The 18,157-nt window shown below is 37.6% G+C and overlaps 1 protein-coding gene across 1 annotated transcript in view; it reads left to right on the top strand.

Annotated features, from left to right (window-relative positions):
- Nucleotides 1-18,157, top strand: part of LOC129086051 (protein NPAT) — a 64,488-nt gene that overhangs the window by 20,054 nt on the left and 26,277 nt on the right. The window contains exons 2-7 of the mRNA XM_054592558.1: nucleotides 6,487-6,605; nucleotides 9,698-9,758; nucleotides 11,249-11,321; nucleotides 13,223-13,263; nucleotides 13,698-13,922; nucleotides 15,120-15,201. Coding sequence (XP_054448533.1) covers nucleotides 6,487-6,605; nucleotides 9,698-9,758; nucleotides 11,249-11,321; nucleotides 13,223-13,263; nucleotides 13,698-13,922; nucleotides 15,120-15,201 — 601 coding nt within the window. The remainder of the gene's footprint in view (nucleotides 1-6,486; nucleotides 6,606-9,697; nucleotides 9,759-11,248; nucleotides 11,322-13,222; nucleotides 13,264-13,697; nucleotides 13,923-15,119; nucleotides 15,202-18,157) is intronic.

Raw genomic sequence — 18,157 nt, 5'->3', positions numbered from 1 at the left:
TGCGCATTATACATGGCAAAATATGGTAAATATTTTCAGTTTACCATTTTAATTCATTATTTACTTCAGATGTTTTATATTTGAGTTAAACAACTTTTCTTGGATTAGAACCAATTTAATTTCAGTACTCTGTAAAAACTTTACATGATGGTAGGAGACTCGACTTAGGGTGGTGAACACATAATACAGTTTACGGATGATGTATTATAGAATTGTATACCTGAAACCTATATAATTTACTAAACAGTGCCACCCAAATAAATTCAATCAATAAATAAAACAAAATTTGCTCTTGTATGGCTGCATTCTCTTCCCACTCCTTTTTGCTGTTAAGGTCATATAAATTACATCTATATATATTGTATGCCTATCAACCCAGTTTATAGTTATTGCCATTTGCATTTAAAGCAGAGAGGAGAAGGTTACAAACAAAAAAATCATTTTTACTGTTTTATATTTACTTGTGTCGTTACTTTACCAGTGTTCGTTATTTTTTTAATATGAATTTGACTTACTGTCTAGTGTGATTTTAGTTTGGCCTGAAGAACTGACTCCCTCTAATATTTCTTATAGGGTAAGTCTGCTAGCAACAAATTCTGTTTTTGTTGTTTTTTTTTAATCTGAGGCTATCTTAATTCCTTTATTTTGAAAGGTTTTTGCTAGATACAAAATTCTTGGTTGACTGTTTTTTTCTATCACCATTTTGAGTGTTACCTCACTACCTATGACATTTTTGGTTTCTAATAAAAAGAGGATCCCTTGTATGTGATGAGCTGCTTCTCTTTCTACTTTCAAGATCTGTCTTTGTCTTTTGACAGTTCAATTATGATGTGTCTTGGTATGGATCTCTTCAAATTATCCTACTTGCAGTTTGTTGAGCTTCCTGTATAATATGTAAATTAATGTTTCATAAAATTTTGGATATTGTTTTTTCAGATATTCTTTCTGCTCTTTATTTTCTCTTGTCTCTTTTTGAGACTCCCATTATGCTTATGTTGGCACATTTGATGTGTCCCACAGTTCTCTGGGACTGTTTACCCTTCATCTTTTTTTTTTTTTTTTTTTTTTTTTTTTTTTTTTTTGCTGTTGTTCTGTTCCTCATACTGGATGATGACATTTGCTTATGTTAAGCTTCACTGATTCTTTCACCTGCCTCAAATCTGCTGCTGAGCCCCCTATAGTGATTTTTCATTTCAGTTATACTTTTCACCTCCAGAATCCCTACTTATTTTTTCTTATAATTTCTATATTTTATGTCTTTTTGATCAGTTATAATTTTCTTTAGATATTTAGGCCTGGTTTTCTTTAGTTCTCTGAACTCATTTAAAATAGCTAATTTAAAGTATTTCCACCCTCCCCTTTATTCCCCTGCACCCTATATACCGACCCCCTCAATTCCCCCCTCCCTTAGTTCATGTCCATGGGTTGTACATATAAGTTCTTTGGCATCTCGATTTCCTATACTATTCTTAACCTCCCCCTGCCTATTTTGTACCTACTATTTGTGCTGCTTATTCCCTGTACCTTTTCCCCCATTCTTCCACCTCCCCCTCCCCTCTGTTTTACTGTTCATAGTTTTTGATCTTCTTTTTCTTAGATAAGTCCCTTTAACTTTTCATAGAACAAGGGCTTGGTGATGATGAACTCCTTTAACTTCACCTTATCTGGGAAGCACTTCATCTGCCCTTCCATTCTAAATGATAGCTTTGCTAGGTAGAGTAATCTTGAATGTAGGTCCTTGCCTTTCATAACTTTGAGTACTTCTTGCCAGCCCCTTCTTGCCTGCAAGGTTTCTTTGGAGAAATCAGCTGATAGTCTTATGGGAACTCCTTTGTAGGTAACTGTCTCCTTTTCTCTTGCTGCTTTTAAGATTCTCTCCTTATCTTTAATCCTGGGTAACATAATTATGATGTGCCTTGGTGTGTGCTTCCTTGGGTCCAACTTCTTTGGGACCCTCTGAGCTTCCTGGATCTCCTGCAAGTCTGTTCCCTTGGCCAAATTGGGGAAGTTCTCCTTCATTATTTGTTCAAATAAGTTTTCAATTTCTTGCTCTTCCTCTTCTCCTTCGGGCACCCTTAAGATTCGGATGATGTTATGTTTGAAGTTGTCTCAGAGGTTCTTAAGCCTCTCCTCGTTTTTTTGAATTCTTGTTTCTTCATTCTGTTCTGGTTTTGTGTTTATCTCTTCTGCTCCAAATCATTGAATTGAGTCCTGGTTTCCTTCCCTTCACTGTTCATTTCCTGTATATTTTTCTTTATTTCACTTTGCATAGTCTTAGCTTTTTCCTCCATTTTGCGACCATTCCCAACCAATTCAGTGAGCATCCAGATTACCAGTGTTTTGAACTGTGCATCTGATAGGTTGACTATCTGTCTACCACTTAGTTCTATTTTTGGAGCTTTGATCTGTTCTTTCATTAGGGCTATATTTCTTTATCACCTCGCACCTTGGAAATTGTTGGAAGGGATGGAGCCTTAGGTATTCGCCAGGGCGGGACAACCCAGGTTGCTGAGTTGTGACACTGTTGGTGGGGGAGGGGACCGAAAGGGAACAATGCCACTTGCTCTCTGTCGGCTTTCAGTCACTTCCCCCACTACCCACAAGCAAATTGGGCCCTTCTGGTGCTGATTCCCTGGTGGGTAGGTTTGTACCTTCTGGGATCCTGTGAGTCTCTCCAGCAGAGTCTCCTGTGAGGTTGGGTATTTCTCCTGCCACCACAACCCCCACAGGTTTTTACCTCCAGAGGTTTTGAGGCTTTCTTTTCTCGCACTGAAACCCTGGATTGCATGGTCTGTCTCACTCACTGCTGTTCCTCTGGTTTATCAGCAAGCAACGGTGGGACTGCCCAGTCTGCCTTTGCTGTGCAGCTTCTCTTCTGAGGCTGTCCGTTTCTGCCCCTCCTACGGGTCTGGATGAATGTTTCTTCTTTAGTTCCTTTGGTTGTCAGATTTCCATAGAGTTCGATTTTCTGGGTTCTGGTTATTTTTTTGTTTTAAATTTGTTGTCCTTCTCTTGGTTGTGCAAGGAGGCAAAGTGTATCTGTGTAAGCTTCCATATTGACCTGAAGTCCTAATTTAAAGTCTTTTAAGTCTAGTGTGATGGTTTGCTTAATGGTAGTTTTTTATTAACTGCTCTCCCCACTTACCATAGATGAGGTAGTTTTTATTAACTGTTCTCCCCACTTACCATGCAAATGTTTCTCTGCATGTCTCATGTTTTTTGTTGACAATTGGACACTTTAAATAATGTGACAATTCTTGCAATCAAATTTTTCTCCCTCCTGAGTGTTTGTTATTACTGTTGTTAAGCAGTTGCTGTTTGTTTAGTTTCCTGAGCTAATACTATACTAAAGTTTATATTACCTAAGTTTATATTCTGTGATTGGACATTGATATCCTTAAATATGTGGAGTCAATTTGTTCCTCATTTGCCAGGGGGCTCTGTGTACTTGGGGGATGCTTCAACATTCATCTAAGTAGCTGACAACTCTGTCTTAATGTCTACTTGCTAAACCAGAGGTAAGGATTTAGGACCTTCTCAGGTTTTTTCTGTGTATGTGCACTGACTTACACTTGCACATGACCAAGTATTTTGGGACCATACCAGAGCTTTTTCAAAATCCCTTGTAGACTTCTATCCAGCTTCTCTTTTTTATGTTGTTTTGTGTAGCTTGTGTATTGTTTGTCCCAGCTGTTACTGTATGTCACAAGCAGCTATGGTATTAAGCAATTTGTGTTGCTTATTTAAGCAAACACCTCAAGGGGACAATTGTTTGCCGTGGAGGAGTACTCATTGAATTCAAAGAGAAGCTATGCAAGTGGGGTTTTACAGGGAATTGTCACACAGGTCAAATAATGACAGTTTCTGGGAATAGGGCATTAGAAAAATTCCAGCCCCATCTGATTTTTGCACTGACTGCTAGGCTGATGGTTTTCACGATGATTGCATGTTGTTTGTTTTCAGGTGTACTACTAAGCTGGGGAAATGAGCATGGAAATAGAGCAAGTTAAAATAACACAGTATTCACTGTACTTACTAACATTGATCCATTTTTAAATAAATGATCCTAGATCTTGCAAAACTCGGATTATTTTTGAGAGTCCTGTAAAAATTGATTTTGATCATTTGTGTGCGTGCTCTCATTTCTTTTATGATTGAAAGGATTTTGGGGAGGTCCTCAATTCAGTATTTCTACTGAAGCCACTTAGAATTTAGAAGTTTAAACTGAAAGCTATGCAAAGGCATTGAAGGGGTTTACATGAGAAAGTTGTAATTTAACCAGATTTGATCCACAAGTCAGGGCAATTGTGATGCCTTATAGGTAAAGCATCTTGAATTCAGAAGAATATAGGTGACTTTTTCCCCCCCAAAGTAACAATTCTTATTTTAACAGAATGTAGTAGAAACTGGTTTCCTGCCTGGCTGGGTTACTCCTTTGTGTGGAGCATTATCCTGTATACTAAACGGTTGTGAATTCAATTCCTGGTCAGACACATACAGGAGGCAATTGTTTCTCTCTCTCTCTCTCTCTCTCTCTCTCTCTCTCTCTCTCTCTCTCTCAGAAATCAGTAAACATATCTTGGATGAAGATAAAAAAGAAGCAGCAGCTGGCAGCTGGTTTCTTGATTTCCTCTCCATTGTTCTTTTTATGCCATACTGCTATTTTTAGTGGTTGGTTTAGTTAAACCTTTGTAATCCTAAGAAACAAAATAAAAAGGATAGGTTGCTAGTCAGGACTAATAAAGTCTTCATATGTGTAAAAATTCCAAGCATTGCTTTATAATATTGTTCCATCAGTTTCAGTTTTGTGTGATTGTTAAAGTTCTTGTTGAAATAATGAATGCTTTGATTCCCAAAGGGTATAAAATAAAAAAGGAGTATCTTTGTTATCTTTCATGAAAAGTGGTTTTTTATTTCAATTTTTTTCACAAAACAGGCAAATAAGTGAAGTATACAAGTAAACAGCAACATTTGGAGAATGAGGATTTTTGATAATTCACTAAATTAATATATAACACCTACTGACTTAGCTGAGATGATGTAGACCAAGGGTCCACAACCCACGGTGGATTCTTGGCTTAAGGCAGCACAGAAATCAAATAGGAGCTAGCATAAACTTTAAGGTTTATTAGCAAAGTAGTGAGAACAGCGAGTGGGCTACTACACAGACAGAGCCACCCCTATTAGCAGAATTTACTTCCTTTATTGAGGTTCTTGTACAGAACCTCAGTAAAGGTAGGGTATTTAATAATAAGGGGGAGGAATGTTCAAAATCTTCCCAGCAATAGGGTGGAGACTTCTCCCAGGAGCTCTATAGGCCACATTTGGCATTTACGTGGGCTTTCCGTTTCAGATCATGGTCATTTAGCATGCTAATGTATTAAAACGAACATATACTGAGGCAAAGTATTACTGTTAGGTGAAATTGGTGTCCGTGTTGGAGCCAGTTGGCCTCAGCCAGTTTTAAGCCATAAATCTGGTCGGGGATGGTCTTCTTGTTGACAGTTTCTGTACCTTTTACTGATTGCAACTGTTTTACCACATACCCTATCTCAAATATGGAGGCTATGAAACAGAAGAATGTTACTTCCTTTTTTAGTTATTTGTTACTTTATTGGTTCTCATGTAAGCATTAATGTGCAACAATTATACCTCATTAAACACCTTATTTTTCTAGTTTATCTAGAGTTTTTCCCATTAAACAGTCATTTATATATTTTACATTCTGGCTACATAAACTTGTGTCTCTGAGCAAAGCTGTAGAATCCCAGTACATTCCACCTGAGATTCTATTTGTGAGATGAACCTCTGGACTGTATTTATGAGTGTGTGTATGTATTGGGTTGACCAAAAAGTCTGTTTAGTTTTTTCCCTTAAAAGATACAATTTTCATTTTCACCCATAACATTATTGATTTGGATATTTTGAGTATGTTAGCTATCTCCTGCTATTGGTCTCTAGTTGGGTATAGAACAAGAGTGCTGCTAAATATCTTCCAATGCATAAGAGAGCCCCAGAGCAAAGAATTGTTTGGCCAAAATGTCAATAGTACCAAGAAACTTCACAAACCACTTTTGATAATTCTCTCAGTAGCAGCACCTTCTCCATGCACTGCACAAATCTTTTTATGTGTTTCAATTGCATTTTTACCTTTCTGGAAATAATAAAGCATAACACGTTAGAAATGTTACATATTTTCTGCCATCAATATTAAAATGGCTGCACAAAAATTCACCAGTTTTGATAAGTATTTTTGAAATGAATGTTGATATGACAGTTGTCACAATACAATCTAACAAAATTGTTTCACATGAAATTAAAGACAACTAAGCACTGTTAGAACCATCGTATGGAAAAAACTAAACGGACTTTTTGGCTAACCCAATACATTTGTGTACCCAATGTGAGGCTCTAGCATTTTTAACAACTCTTTTATGAGAAATGCAGAACTTACTAAAATTACCTAAATTCTCATTTTTCATTTAGGTTATTTACAACAGGAAAACCTCACTTCTACCTGCCAGACTTTTATTTTGGAAAGTTCACATTTAAAAGAATATGCAGAACACTGTACAGATGAAGGTTTTATCCCAGCCTGCTTGCTGGTAAGTGATTTGTTTCTTAAGGGAAATATTTCATCATTGACCAGCATGGAGACTATATACACAGTTTTAAAATCAACTCATTAGCAAAATCAAAACTGGCAAAAATTTGATAGTTTGTATTCATGCATAATTGGAAAGAACCAAAGCATGCCAACTCTTCTTTTCCCAAGTGAATTACAACTTTGCTCCTGAAAATCAGTTCCGAATGATACTCTCATTTCTTACTAGTTTTACTACTGCTTCTCTTGGGGCTTGTTTACTGCCTGTTATGGATTGAATATTTGTGTCCCTTCAAAATTCGTAAGCTGAAACTGTAACCTCCAGAGTGGGGATTACAAAGAGGTTTAGATTAGATCATGAGGTTGCAACTCTCATGATGTGATTAGTGCCTTTATAAAAAAAGTAAAGGGGAGAGGTCTTTGCATGAGGACGCAGCAAGAAAGGAGATTGCAAATCAGGGAAGTGGTTCTCACCTGGAACCAAGTCACCCATCATCTTGTTCCTAGACTTTTTAGCCTCTAAAATAATGAGAAGTAATTGTTATTTAAGCCACCTGGTCTATGGTATCTACTAGCAGTCCGCCCTTTACTATTTTGTTGCTTACTTCAGATAAATATAAAACAGGGATTTTGATATCTTCTTGTCACCATCTTTTAAAATACCACTAGACCATCAGAGTATCATTTAGTATATATTGGATATATTCTTGAATGACATTTTAAATATTTTGTCATTATAAACATGGCTTCTTTGATTAATTCCATCTCCTCATTTTGCCTGTCATTTCTATGTAATAGGCAGCTATGTCTCTTGGAATTAAAAAGTTGCTTTATTTAGAAGGTATCTCTTAGGGCCCAGTTGGGAAGTCCCTCCTTGTCACCACAGCCAAGGGCTCCAGGAATATTCACTTTGTGGGCTATTGTTGCCTCCTTTTTATGGTCAGGAATTCTGTGGACACATTGGCAAGTGAGGCTGGTGCCTGGCCTGGCTGGCTGTGAGGCCTGGCTGCAGTTGTTTTGACAGCATGGGTGAGCAGAGCAGGCCTTCATTGTGGCTATCTGAGGTGTGAAACCTGGCTTCAACTGATGCAGACACACTGCTGTGTACTGGCTGCCCACCTTGTGTGGCGGGATAGCAGACACTTTGGAGAGGTGATAGGTTGTGTGGATCCTAAGGAAAATGCCAGGGTGGAGTGAACACAATCAGCAGAGTTAAGGGAGAGTGTCAGAAATGGTGCCTGCCAGCATCAGACCAGAAAAGGGGAGGAAATGGCACTTTCCAGCACTTGTGATTCTGAAGACAGTTTCAGCTCATCTTTATCGTCCCAGCACATGCCCTAAAAGTAGTCAGTGTATCACCTTCGCATATGACCCAGGTACTTTTCAAGTAGCTGCCTCTGCACTGTGTTTTCTACAGCCTGTTAGCTCTCCCAGACATAAGCTCCACTGGTTTTCTAAGCCAGATGTTATTGGGGCTCTTCTTCCTTGTGCAGGTCCCCCAGACTGAGGCTGAGATCACTCGCCCTTCAGGAGCGACTTAGGCAGTTGTGATATCCCTCCCACTTTTGAGTCGCCACACAGGAAGTAGGCTGAGTCTCTGCCCCTGCTACCCATCCATATCAATGGAGGCTTCTTTATATTTGTAGCCCTAGAATATCTGTTTTGCTTGTTTTCAGGTAGTTCTCAGAGATAGCTGTTCATCTGTTGTAGTTTTGGTGAGCTCAGGCTCTTCCTGTTTCATCATCTTTAACCCAAAGCCAGAAACCTCTCTTGAATGCCAATTTAGCTTGTCAGTAAAATGCAATTACTTCTGATTGTTGTGCTGTCCCAAAACAAACATATCTCCAAATCTCAGAGACACTGCCCTTCCTGTTGTGCAAGAATCTTGTCTGCTTTCCTCACTTCACTGTGAAGTACTATCCCTGGGACAGTCTGGTTGTGAAAAGGTGGCCTCAGGGCAGCGCCTGGTGGATTAAGGGAGAAACATCAGGAATCATCTCAAGGAAGAAAGTGGCTAAGAATAATGACGTTTTGGGGACAGCTGGGTAAAGGAGATTATAAGGAGGAAAGGACCTTGCTGTAGAAGGAGGGTTGATCCCTGAGAAATGCCCGAGGGAGAAAAAGCCAGTGAGTTTGAGAAAGGGGATGTTAAATATTCTTCCAAGACCTTGGCCATGCAAGATCTCTGCTCTTCCTCTCTTCAATATTCTGAGTAAAAATCCAAAACTGCCTGTTTCATTAGAGACAGGCTGTGTTCTACATGCAGTCAAGATACGAAGAACAACGTGGAAATTACACCGAAAAAACTTGCAGATAGTTTGAGGAGGATACTGTGCAGAAGAACAAGGGTAGCTCACGCTCGAGTGGTTTAATTTACAAAGGAAAGGAGCACAACCCATACCAGAAGGTCATATAGTCCACCCAAGACTGCAGACTATCACAAGAAAGCAACCTGTTCACCTGACTCATAGTAGTCTGCGTAGACAACAGCAGCAGAAACAGGGTTAGGTCCATTAGGGGGACATAGTGACATCTTAATGTCTTGGCTCCCCAACCTTTCAGGGTAGACCCTCCTTCAGGAACAGATTTCAATAAGCCTCCCCCAAAGACTTGATTACATGACCTCTGAGCTTTACTAGTAGTAGAAATAAGGGGCAGGGAGGATAAGTTTATGAAATAATCCAAGTGATGATAAGAAGGTTGTGATCCTTGGAAAGGGTATATTTACACTCATTTTTTTTTGCTTTGTTTCCTAGGCTTGCAAGATTAGAAAGGAGTGGTCCTTATTGTTTTCAATAATTGTATGACTGGATCCCTGTCTTCCAGATAAAAACTGCTTTTTATGCCTTGGGGCTCTTATTATGCAAAGAAACACAGTTTAATGTCTTATTCAAAAAGATAAGGTTCTTGACCCTTAGATTTTTTGCAACCCCTAACTTGAGTGACTATTTTCATTTTGGATGACCTGTTCTTTACACTTTCTTCAGCTATTTTGCAATCCAGATCTTTTATTTTATATGGTGAAATGTTTCTTGGTGGGATATTATTGGTCATATTCAATGGTTTTGGTAATGCTTGATTCTTTTTTTCCAGTCTTTATTTGGAAAAAACTTGACGACAATTTTGAATGAATATGTAGCAATGAAAACAAAAGGTAAGAATTTATGTTCAAGGATTTTTTTTTTGTTTTACATACCATCTATCTAATTTTTTAATTACAAATAATATTTAAAGGATAGTAATGCCTCATAAAGTCATAAGAAAACTTGTCTCAGTTATAATGACATAAAATTTACTGGCAAATATATAATTAAATAGCATATGTTTATATTGAGTGATAAATCACAAATCTGAATGTTAAAAATATTTTTTTTTTTAAGCTGTAGAATAAAACTCTACTCTGGGTATCTACCCTGATGAACAGACTATATATTATAAAATTTCAAAATAATATTTTAATTTTAAGTTTGTAGTGTAAATATGAATAGTGATACCAGTCATAAAATTCTGGCTTATATTTATCAGAATATAAAATAATTCTTTCCTAAATTAATGTTTTAGGGAGAAAGAAGTGTTTATTTTATTCTCTAAGTTATTATTTATGTAGCTCACAACATTAATGAAATAATTAACAATAAAGAATTTGCATACAATGATACTTAAAAAAGGAAATAAGTTTAACATTTATTTAGTACTGTCTGTATGCAACAGGTGCTAGGTGCTTTTATAAGTTTTATCTTAATCCTTAAAATAATTCAGTAAGAGACATTGTTTTGACCCATTTTTAAGTATCAGAAAACTGAGGATTAGATAGGCCAGATAACTTTTCCAAGATCAGAAAACTAGAAACTGCTGAAAGTGATGGGCTTGAAAGTTCTTGGCCTGAATTTCATTTCTAATTCTTCAAGGTAATGTGATCTTTCTATCAAAGATTTATTTTCCCAAAATATCTTAACTATTTTATTGGAATATTTAGTGTGTAAGTGACATCAGAAACAATATGCCATTGCAGAACAAAGGTTTATATCTTTCTTTTATGTTGTTAGTTAACTTTCTCTGGTTTGAATTTTTATAAATATGTAGTAAAGATTTTAAACATCTTAATGAATTTTCCATGATTGTGGCTTTAGAGCATATCCTAAAAAAAACTTAAGTAGTCCTCAGGAATTTTGCCTGTAATTCTAAGTATAGTAACTGGTAAGACTTTTTTTTAAAGAGTTGCTGAGCAATCAGAGTGATTTGGACATGAATATATTGCATATAAAAAACTAACTTCCATACTCACAGGAGTTTACATAACCTTTGCAATTACTTATCATAAATCAAATTATTTTAATTGGCTTTCAGATGTCACAGGTATCAAATAGAACAGAGATTTAAAACAGTTTGTCTTAAATTCAAAGAAAATACTAATTTAATCTAAAAAATGCCTCAGATTTCATAAATGTCCATTTTCACTCACATTACCTCTGGTATTCTGTGGCTTAAGGAAAAGAAAGCACTCTCATTATAGTTTCAGTTTCCTGCATCGGGCCAACAGCTGAGAGAAAAGTTTTTCCTCATTCGCTTTCTATTTATATTCAAATTGATGATACATTTTTTTCCAACTGGGTTTTTTAAGAAACTTTTCCTCTTATGATTTAGAAACATCAAATCACGTCCCAGCGATTATGTCATCTCTGTGGAAGAAGTTAGACCATACACTTTCTCAGATCAGGTAATAAAAACCTTATATACTAAGCATATCAGAATGTATATAATGATTTTGGGGTGCAAACATATAACAATGACTTGGAGTTTTAAATCTTATGAACCACACAGAGCATTTATATATCACAGATCTATTTTTGAAATTACTCTAAAGGTTATTGATGGTTTGTCTTTGATTGGAATAATTTGAAATAAATAACATACTGTAATAAAATGCTTAGAAACCAGGAAATTGAGACTTAGAGAAGTTCAATGATACTTTCTAGTTCCCATAGCAATTTATAGGCAGCTATCTGGCCAGAATACAACTCTAATACCAGTCTGGTGTGAATCCAAATCTAATCCCAGTCCTCTGTGAATTCCCTTATACAGTTGTATTTTCATTACATTTGCAAAGAATTGATGTGTGGAATCCATACCTCATTAGTCCTTCCCTTGTAAAGCAGCACGTTTGAGTAATAATACTTCTGGAATCTTCTACTGATATTAATGTTATAAGATTTCTTATTTAACTATTTAGTGTGGTATAAAAACCTTAGTTTCTTACCCTTCTAGAGGTACCAGTGAATATCCCACCTAAATTCAGCAGGATCCTCGTTTTCCTTCCTCAGTTTAAACTGTTAAAATAGTTCCAAATGCTTCATATCTAACTGTAACGTATCTTATTTGGTAGTCTTTATTTCCATTTTCTGACTCTCATTGTTTCTCCCCATGCCAGTAATCTTCAAAGACATTCACAATTTAATTAGTGCCTCTGAATATTTGTAAGTTATTGAGATACTATATTGACAGGGTGTTATATATAAAAAAAGAGTCTTAGCCAGGTATTCCTCAAGATTGGTTTCTGTGTTACTAAAAATGTTTATTCGATTCAGTAAGTTTTGTGGCTCTTGTTGGAAGCAACTTACTTGATAGACTTCTAGGACAGTGGCACAGTGTCCACAATGTTTACCAACTACATGGGTAACTCCAGTGTACTTTAAGTGAAAGGAGAATCAGCTTGTATGCAAATTTTCTTACGTGTTTGCTTTGCTCCTTTGGAGGTTGGATGAAATAATTTCACAGTCATAAATTTGATAAAAGCAGGATGTCCTTCCTTTCAAATCAACTTTGGGATTCTGGAGTACTTTGGAGTCATAAGTGAAATCAGAATTTCTCTAGAAAGGCATCTCTGTAGTTATAAGAGGTAGTTGGAAATTATAAAATTCTTACGTATGTGAAGTTCCTAAAGTTAAGTCAAATTGTATTCTTAATAGGATGTCAGGGCTGTCTAATGCATGTTGCATTAGATAGGAACTTGATTATTATAATTAATTGTGTGAGTGTTTACATGCCACTGCTTTTCTACTAAAGCAGATAAAATTTGGTTATTTCCTCCCCCTCAACTCCCAAGAAATGTACTTGACATTTTTGTCTGAAAGAGAACTATAGCCTTTTTTTTTTTTTTTTAATCCTTACCCGAGGATATATTTATTGATTTTTATAGAGAAAGAGGAAGGATAAATAGAAGCATTGATGTGAGAAAGAAACATAGATTGGGTGCCTCCTGTATGGGCCCTGAATAGGGATCAGACCCACAACCTAGGTATGGGCCCAGATGGGAATCCAACCCATGATCTTTTGGTGTACAGGCTGATACCAACCAGCAGAGCCACCCAGAGAGAAAGTGAGAGAGAGAAACATCAGCTGGTTGCCTCCTGTATGTGCTGGACGGGGGATTGGACACACCCAGACCGGGTATTGAGCCTGCAACCCTTCCATTATGAGACAACGCTCCAACCAACTGAGCCATACTGGCCAGGGCCTAGGGCCTGTTAACTCACAATTCATGTCTGGCTGCAGCTAAATCAGAGTGTGTCTTGGCAACTGAAATTTTTTAATGTCTAACTACTTTGTTTTATTTGTTAGGAGCATGCAAAGTTCCCCAGGATTTGCTGCCAATCAGAGAGGTTGGTATTGAACTTCAAATTAAATAATGTTTCGAATTACTTCAGACTCTGTCAGGAGAACATTTTAATTAACACATGGTGTGCTAAGTATATATTTTGTTTAAACTAGTGCTTTTCTAATTGTAGTTATTGTCATAATATTTTCATTTATTGTAAAAATATGCATTTTAAATACTCTTGTTTTCATTAACTTTTATGTATTTACATCTTTTTGTTCTCATTCCATAAGTTTGTTTTCCAATTTTTGGAGTTGTTATCAGTATGAATTATTGCAGAAGAAATATAGTCTTAGATTTATAGTTATAGTTTATGCATTTTAGTTTCTTATGACATCTCAAATATTTTAAGTAGTAGGGTATGTATAATGTAGACTTTTTGAAATTGCCAAACTTCACTGACATTGAGTTATTTTTCTAAATTCTCATGTGTTTCAGCCCGAACAAGAAGTGGAATTGCAGAAATCAAACGGCAGAGAAGGCTTGCATCTCAAGGAACTCCTGTCAGCTCAGAGCTGCTGACTTTACCTTATCTTTCTGGACAATTTACTACTGCTCCTTTGACAGCTACCCAAGTTATTCGTCCAGCTAACCAAACTGCAGTTCCTTTGAGGTCCAATTTTGTAGTAGTCAACCATTCACAATCACAAGACACTGTGACCAGTGAGTTTAAATTTTACTCTCATAAATTTTGTTTTTAATCAAATTGTATGAATGAGATGACATATTAATACTATTGTCTTTATACTTACGGTGTGAAATTATAGCAAAAAAAGGATAGAGACACTTTCATTACATTTGCCATGAAAAAAACATATTATTGCCCTGGCTAGTATGGCTCAGTTGATTGGGTGTCATACCATAGGGTGAAAGATCACTAGTTCAGTTCCGGTCAGGGCCCATGCTTAGATTGAGGGTCCTGTTGGGGTGGGTCCTAGAGGCTACCGATCGAAGTTTCTCTCTCACATATCAATGTTTCCCTCTCTCCTTTCCTTCCCCTCTAGAGAGAAGTGAATCAAATCTTTTTTAAAAAAGAAAAGAAAGAAAAAGCCATCTTATTAATTCTGTGAGATATTTTTATCTAGGATCTTTATTTCAGTTCTAACTAAGTCCAACCTTGCACCCACTTTTGTATACCAGTTATCTTATTAATAGAAAAGGCTACATTCTATTTGATTTTAAAAGGAATACACATTATATTTCACCATATGTTGATTTTTGTGTATGCTGTCCTGCCCTCCTGGAATAAGGAGTGTTTTTCAAGTCCACCTCCATCTATGCATGTTCAAAATCCTTTATACTCCTAGCTAAATCTTAGACCTAGGGATAAACTTGGAAATCATCTGGGTACATCTTGATTGTTGTATACTTAAAACTTTGGAAAACAGTTAATATTAAGGGACCGAAAGCTAGTTAATAACGGAGTTGGGATTAGAATTGTGGTGTCAGATCTCTGTTTCTAGACCAGTCTTCTTTCTCCTCTGTGCAGCTGAAATTTATTACCGTGCATTACATTCTCCTCATTTCCGTCTTTTCTTCAACCTGTTATACCTCTCAGTAGAAACACTTAGTATGTATACATGATAGCGTATACTTAGTTTACACTTTTTAAAGTTCTTCTGTTCTGCCATGTTATTTCTTCTTGAGACTGCCACACTTTTTTTGTTGCAAAACCTTAAGTCATAGGTGTTATATTTTATTCATCTTAATATATTCTACAGTGCCTTGCACATAATAGACACTCAGTGTATGCTAACTGAATTACATATAAAATTTTGTAATGATATTTATCCCATTAATTCAAGTTTAGAAAACTATTCCATTTCCTTGACTTAACTGTTTTGTTTTCTTGAAATACAGCGGGAGAGGCTTTAAATGTCATTCCTAGTGCTCAGGAGAAGAAAACTCATGCTAATTTAATGTCTCCTGGAAGACGCAAAAGGTAAATGCTTTTTGTTTTTATTTCTTTTTAAATTTTTTAAAAATATATTTTATTGATTATGCTATCACAGTTGTCCTAATTTCCCCCCCCTTCGGCCCCACCTCCACCCAGTGCCCCCTTATCCCTCAGGCAGTCCCCCCACCATTGTTCATATCTATGAGTCATGTGTTTAAGTTCTTTGGCTACTCCATTTCCTATACTGTATTTTACATCCCTGTGACTGTTCTGTAACTACCTATTTGTACTTGTTAATCCTCTCACCTCTTTACTCATTCTCCCCATGTTGTCTCCCCTGCCCCCCCCAAAATCTGGCAAGCTTCTGGTAACTACTTTTCTCTTGCTTTTAAGAGTCTCTTTATCTACAACCTTTGGCCTTTTAATAATGATGTGTGTTGGAGTGGTCCTCTTTGCATCCATCATAATTGGGACTCTCCTCTTCCTGGACTTCATCTATTTCTATTTCCTTCATTAAATTAAGGAAGTTTTCTTTCACTATTTTTTAAAACAGATTTCCAGTTTCTTCTTCTTCTTCTGGCAACCATATGGTGCAAACGTTGGACCTCTTGAAATTGTCCCACAGGCTATTTATACTATCCTCATATTTTTAGATTCTTTTTTCTTGTTCTGCATGGTCGTTTTTTGCTTCCTTACATTCCAAATCATTGATTTGATTTTCAGCTATATCCATTCTAGTGGTCTTTATTTCATTAGTGTATCCTTCATTTCTGACTGGGTTTTGTTTTGTTTTGTTTTTTATGCTGCTGAGGTCCTCACTAAGTTCCCTCAGCATCCTTATAACCAGTGTTTTGAGCTCTGCATCTTTTAGATTGCTTGTCTCCATTTCATTTAGCTCTTTTTCTGGAGTTTTGATCTCTTCTTTTATTAGAACCATATTTCTTTGTCTCCTCGTTTTGGCAGCCTCCCTTTGTTTGTTTCCATGTATTAGGTAAACGTTTGACTCTGTGTCTTGGTATTATGGCCTAATGTAGTAGGTGTCCTGTAGGGTCCAGTGGCACAGCCTCTGCTGTCACCCAAACTAGGTATTCGAGGTGTGCCCACTGTGTGGTCTGAGTATACCCTCCTCTTGTAGTTTTTGTTGGCACATCAGTGGGAGTTATTTACCCAGGCCAGTCAGCTGCAAGGACTTGTTGTGACTGCTGACCACCATCCTCGGCTGTCCATGGAGGATCAACCATGTAAGGGCAGGCTGGTGGTACTCCTGTGTGGTCTGTAGCTGTCCACTAGGTGCGTCGGCCCTGGGGTTTCCAGGGTGGTGCAGGCCAAGGTCAGCCCCAACCTGTGTTTTGCCCAGGGCCACCCTGCCTGAGCTATAAAGCAATCTGAGATGGCTGCTACTTGTGCTGGGCTTGGAGATTCCTAGGTAAAGCCAAGCTGTAACTCTAATCTGGCAGCTGATAGAGCTCGCTGAAGCCAGCTGTGGCTTGTTTGATAGGATTTAGGTGCCAAGTCAAGCTTTTCTTATGGAAAAGCAGCTTGGGTGGACTGGTAAGTTGGGTGGGATAGAGCCTCTGTGAATCTCCAAGGTGGTGGGTCACACAGTATTAGCCAGATTGATGTCATTTCAGATGTGGCACCAGCCTACTGGCTCTGGGCAAGGAGAGCTCAGCAAAGGGACAATGACCTCTGCTCCCCCTGAAGCCAGACATTTCAGTTTATCCCTACATACCACTGGTGCCCTTCAAACTGCCACCCTGGTGCTGGAGCTCAGAGGAAGCAAGTCCAAGTAGGTGTGCCTGTGAGTGTTCCCAAGAGGAACTGCTTAGTGCCTCAGCAGCCTCCTCCACTGACTCAGTCCCTGCTGGATTTTGGAGTCACAGGTTGTGGGGACTTAACTCTCTGGCAATGGAATCCTGGGCTGGGGAGCCTGGTAAGGGTCTGAAACTCCTTGCTCCCAAGATATGCCTCCTGAATATTTATCCATATGGGTGTGGGGGCTAGTCTGTTCCGCCTATACCCGCCTTCTACCAATGTGGATGAATGTGATTTCTTCAATTCTGTAGTTGACTGAACTACTGAACTACTTAACTACTGAAATGTCAACTCAATTTCTGACGTTCATGAATGACGGTTGTCCTGTATTTTAGTTGTAATATTTTAAGTATATTTTATTGATTATGATATTACAGTTGTCCCATTTTTTTCCCTCTCCTTTATCCCTGTCCACCCAGTATCCCCGTTCCCTCCAGCATTCCCTACCCCCTTAGTTCATGTCCATGCGTTGTACATGTATGTTCTCGGCTTCTCCATTTCCTATACTACTCTTAACCTCCCCGTTTATTTTGTACCTACCAATTATGCTTCTTATTCCCTGTAGCTTTTCCCTCATTCTTCCCCAGTCCCCTCCCTGCTGACAACCCTCCATGTGATCTCCATTTCTGTGATTTTGTTCCTGTTCTAGGTGTTTGTTTTGTTTTCTTATGGAAAAGCAGTTTTTTTTAGGTTCAGCTGTTGATAGGTGTGAGTTTGTTGTCATTTTACCATTCATAGTTTTGATACTTTTCTGAGATAAGTCCCTTTAACATTTCATATAAAAGGGATTAGTGATGATGAACTCCTTTAACTTGACCTTATCTGGGAAGCACTTTATCTGCCCTTCCATTCTACATGATAGCTTTGCTGAATAGAGTAATCCCTGCCTTTCATGACTTTGAATACTTCTTTCCAACCCTATGATTCAGATGTTGGAATGTTTAAAGTTGTCTCAGAGGTTCCTCAGCCTCTCCTCATTTTTATGAATTCTTGTTTCTTCATTGTGTCTATTTGAATGTGTATTTCTTCCATCCATTCCAAATAGTTGATTTGAGTCCCAGTTTCCTTCCCTTCACTGTTGGTTCCCTGTATATTTTTCTTTATTTCACTTTGTATAGCCTTCACTTCTTTCTTTATTTTGCAGCCATACTCAGTCATTTCTGTGAGCATCCTGATTACTAGTGTT

Source organism: Pteronotus mesoamericanus, unplaced genomic scaffold (assembly GCF_021234165.1).
Source record: "Pteronotus mesoamericanus isolate MK-2021 breed Mesoamerican mustached bat unplaced genomic scaffold, CSHL_Meso_final scaffold_36, whole genome shotgun sequence".
NCBI lineage: Eukaryota > Metazoa > Chordata > Mammalia > Chiroptera > Mormoopidae > Pteronotus > Pteronotus mesoamericanus.
Note: the sequence above shows the minus strand (reverse complement) of the source record. Positions and strands in the feature narration are given on the sequence as shown.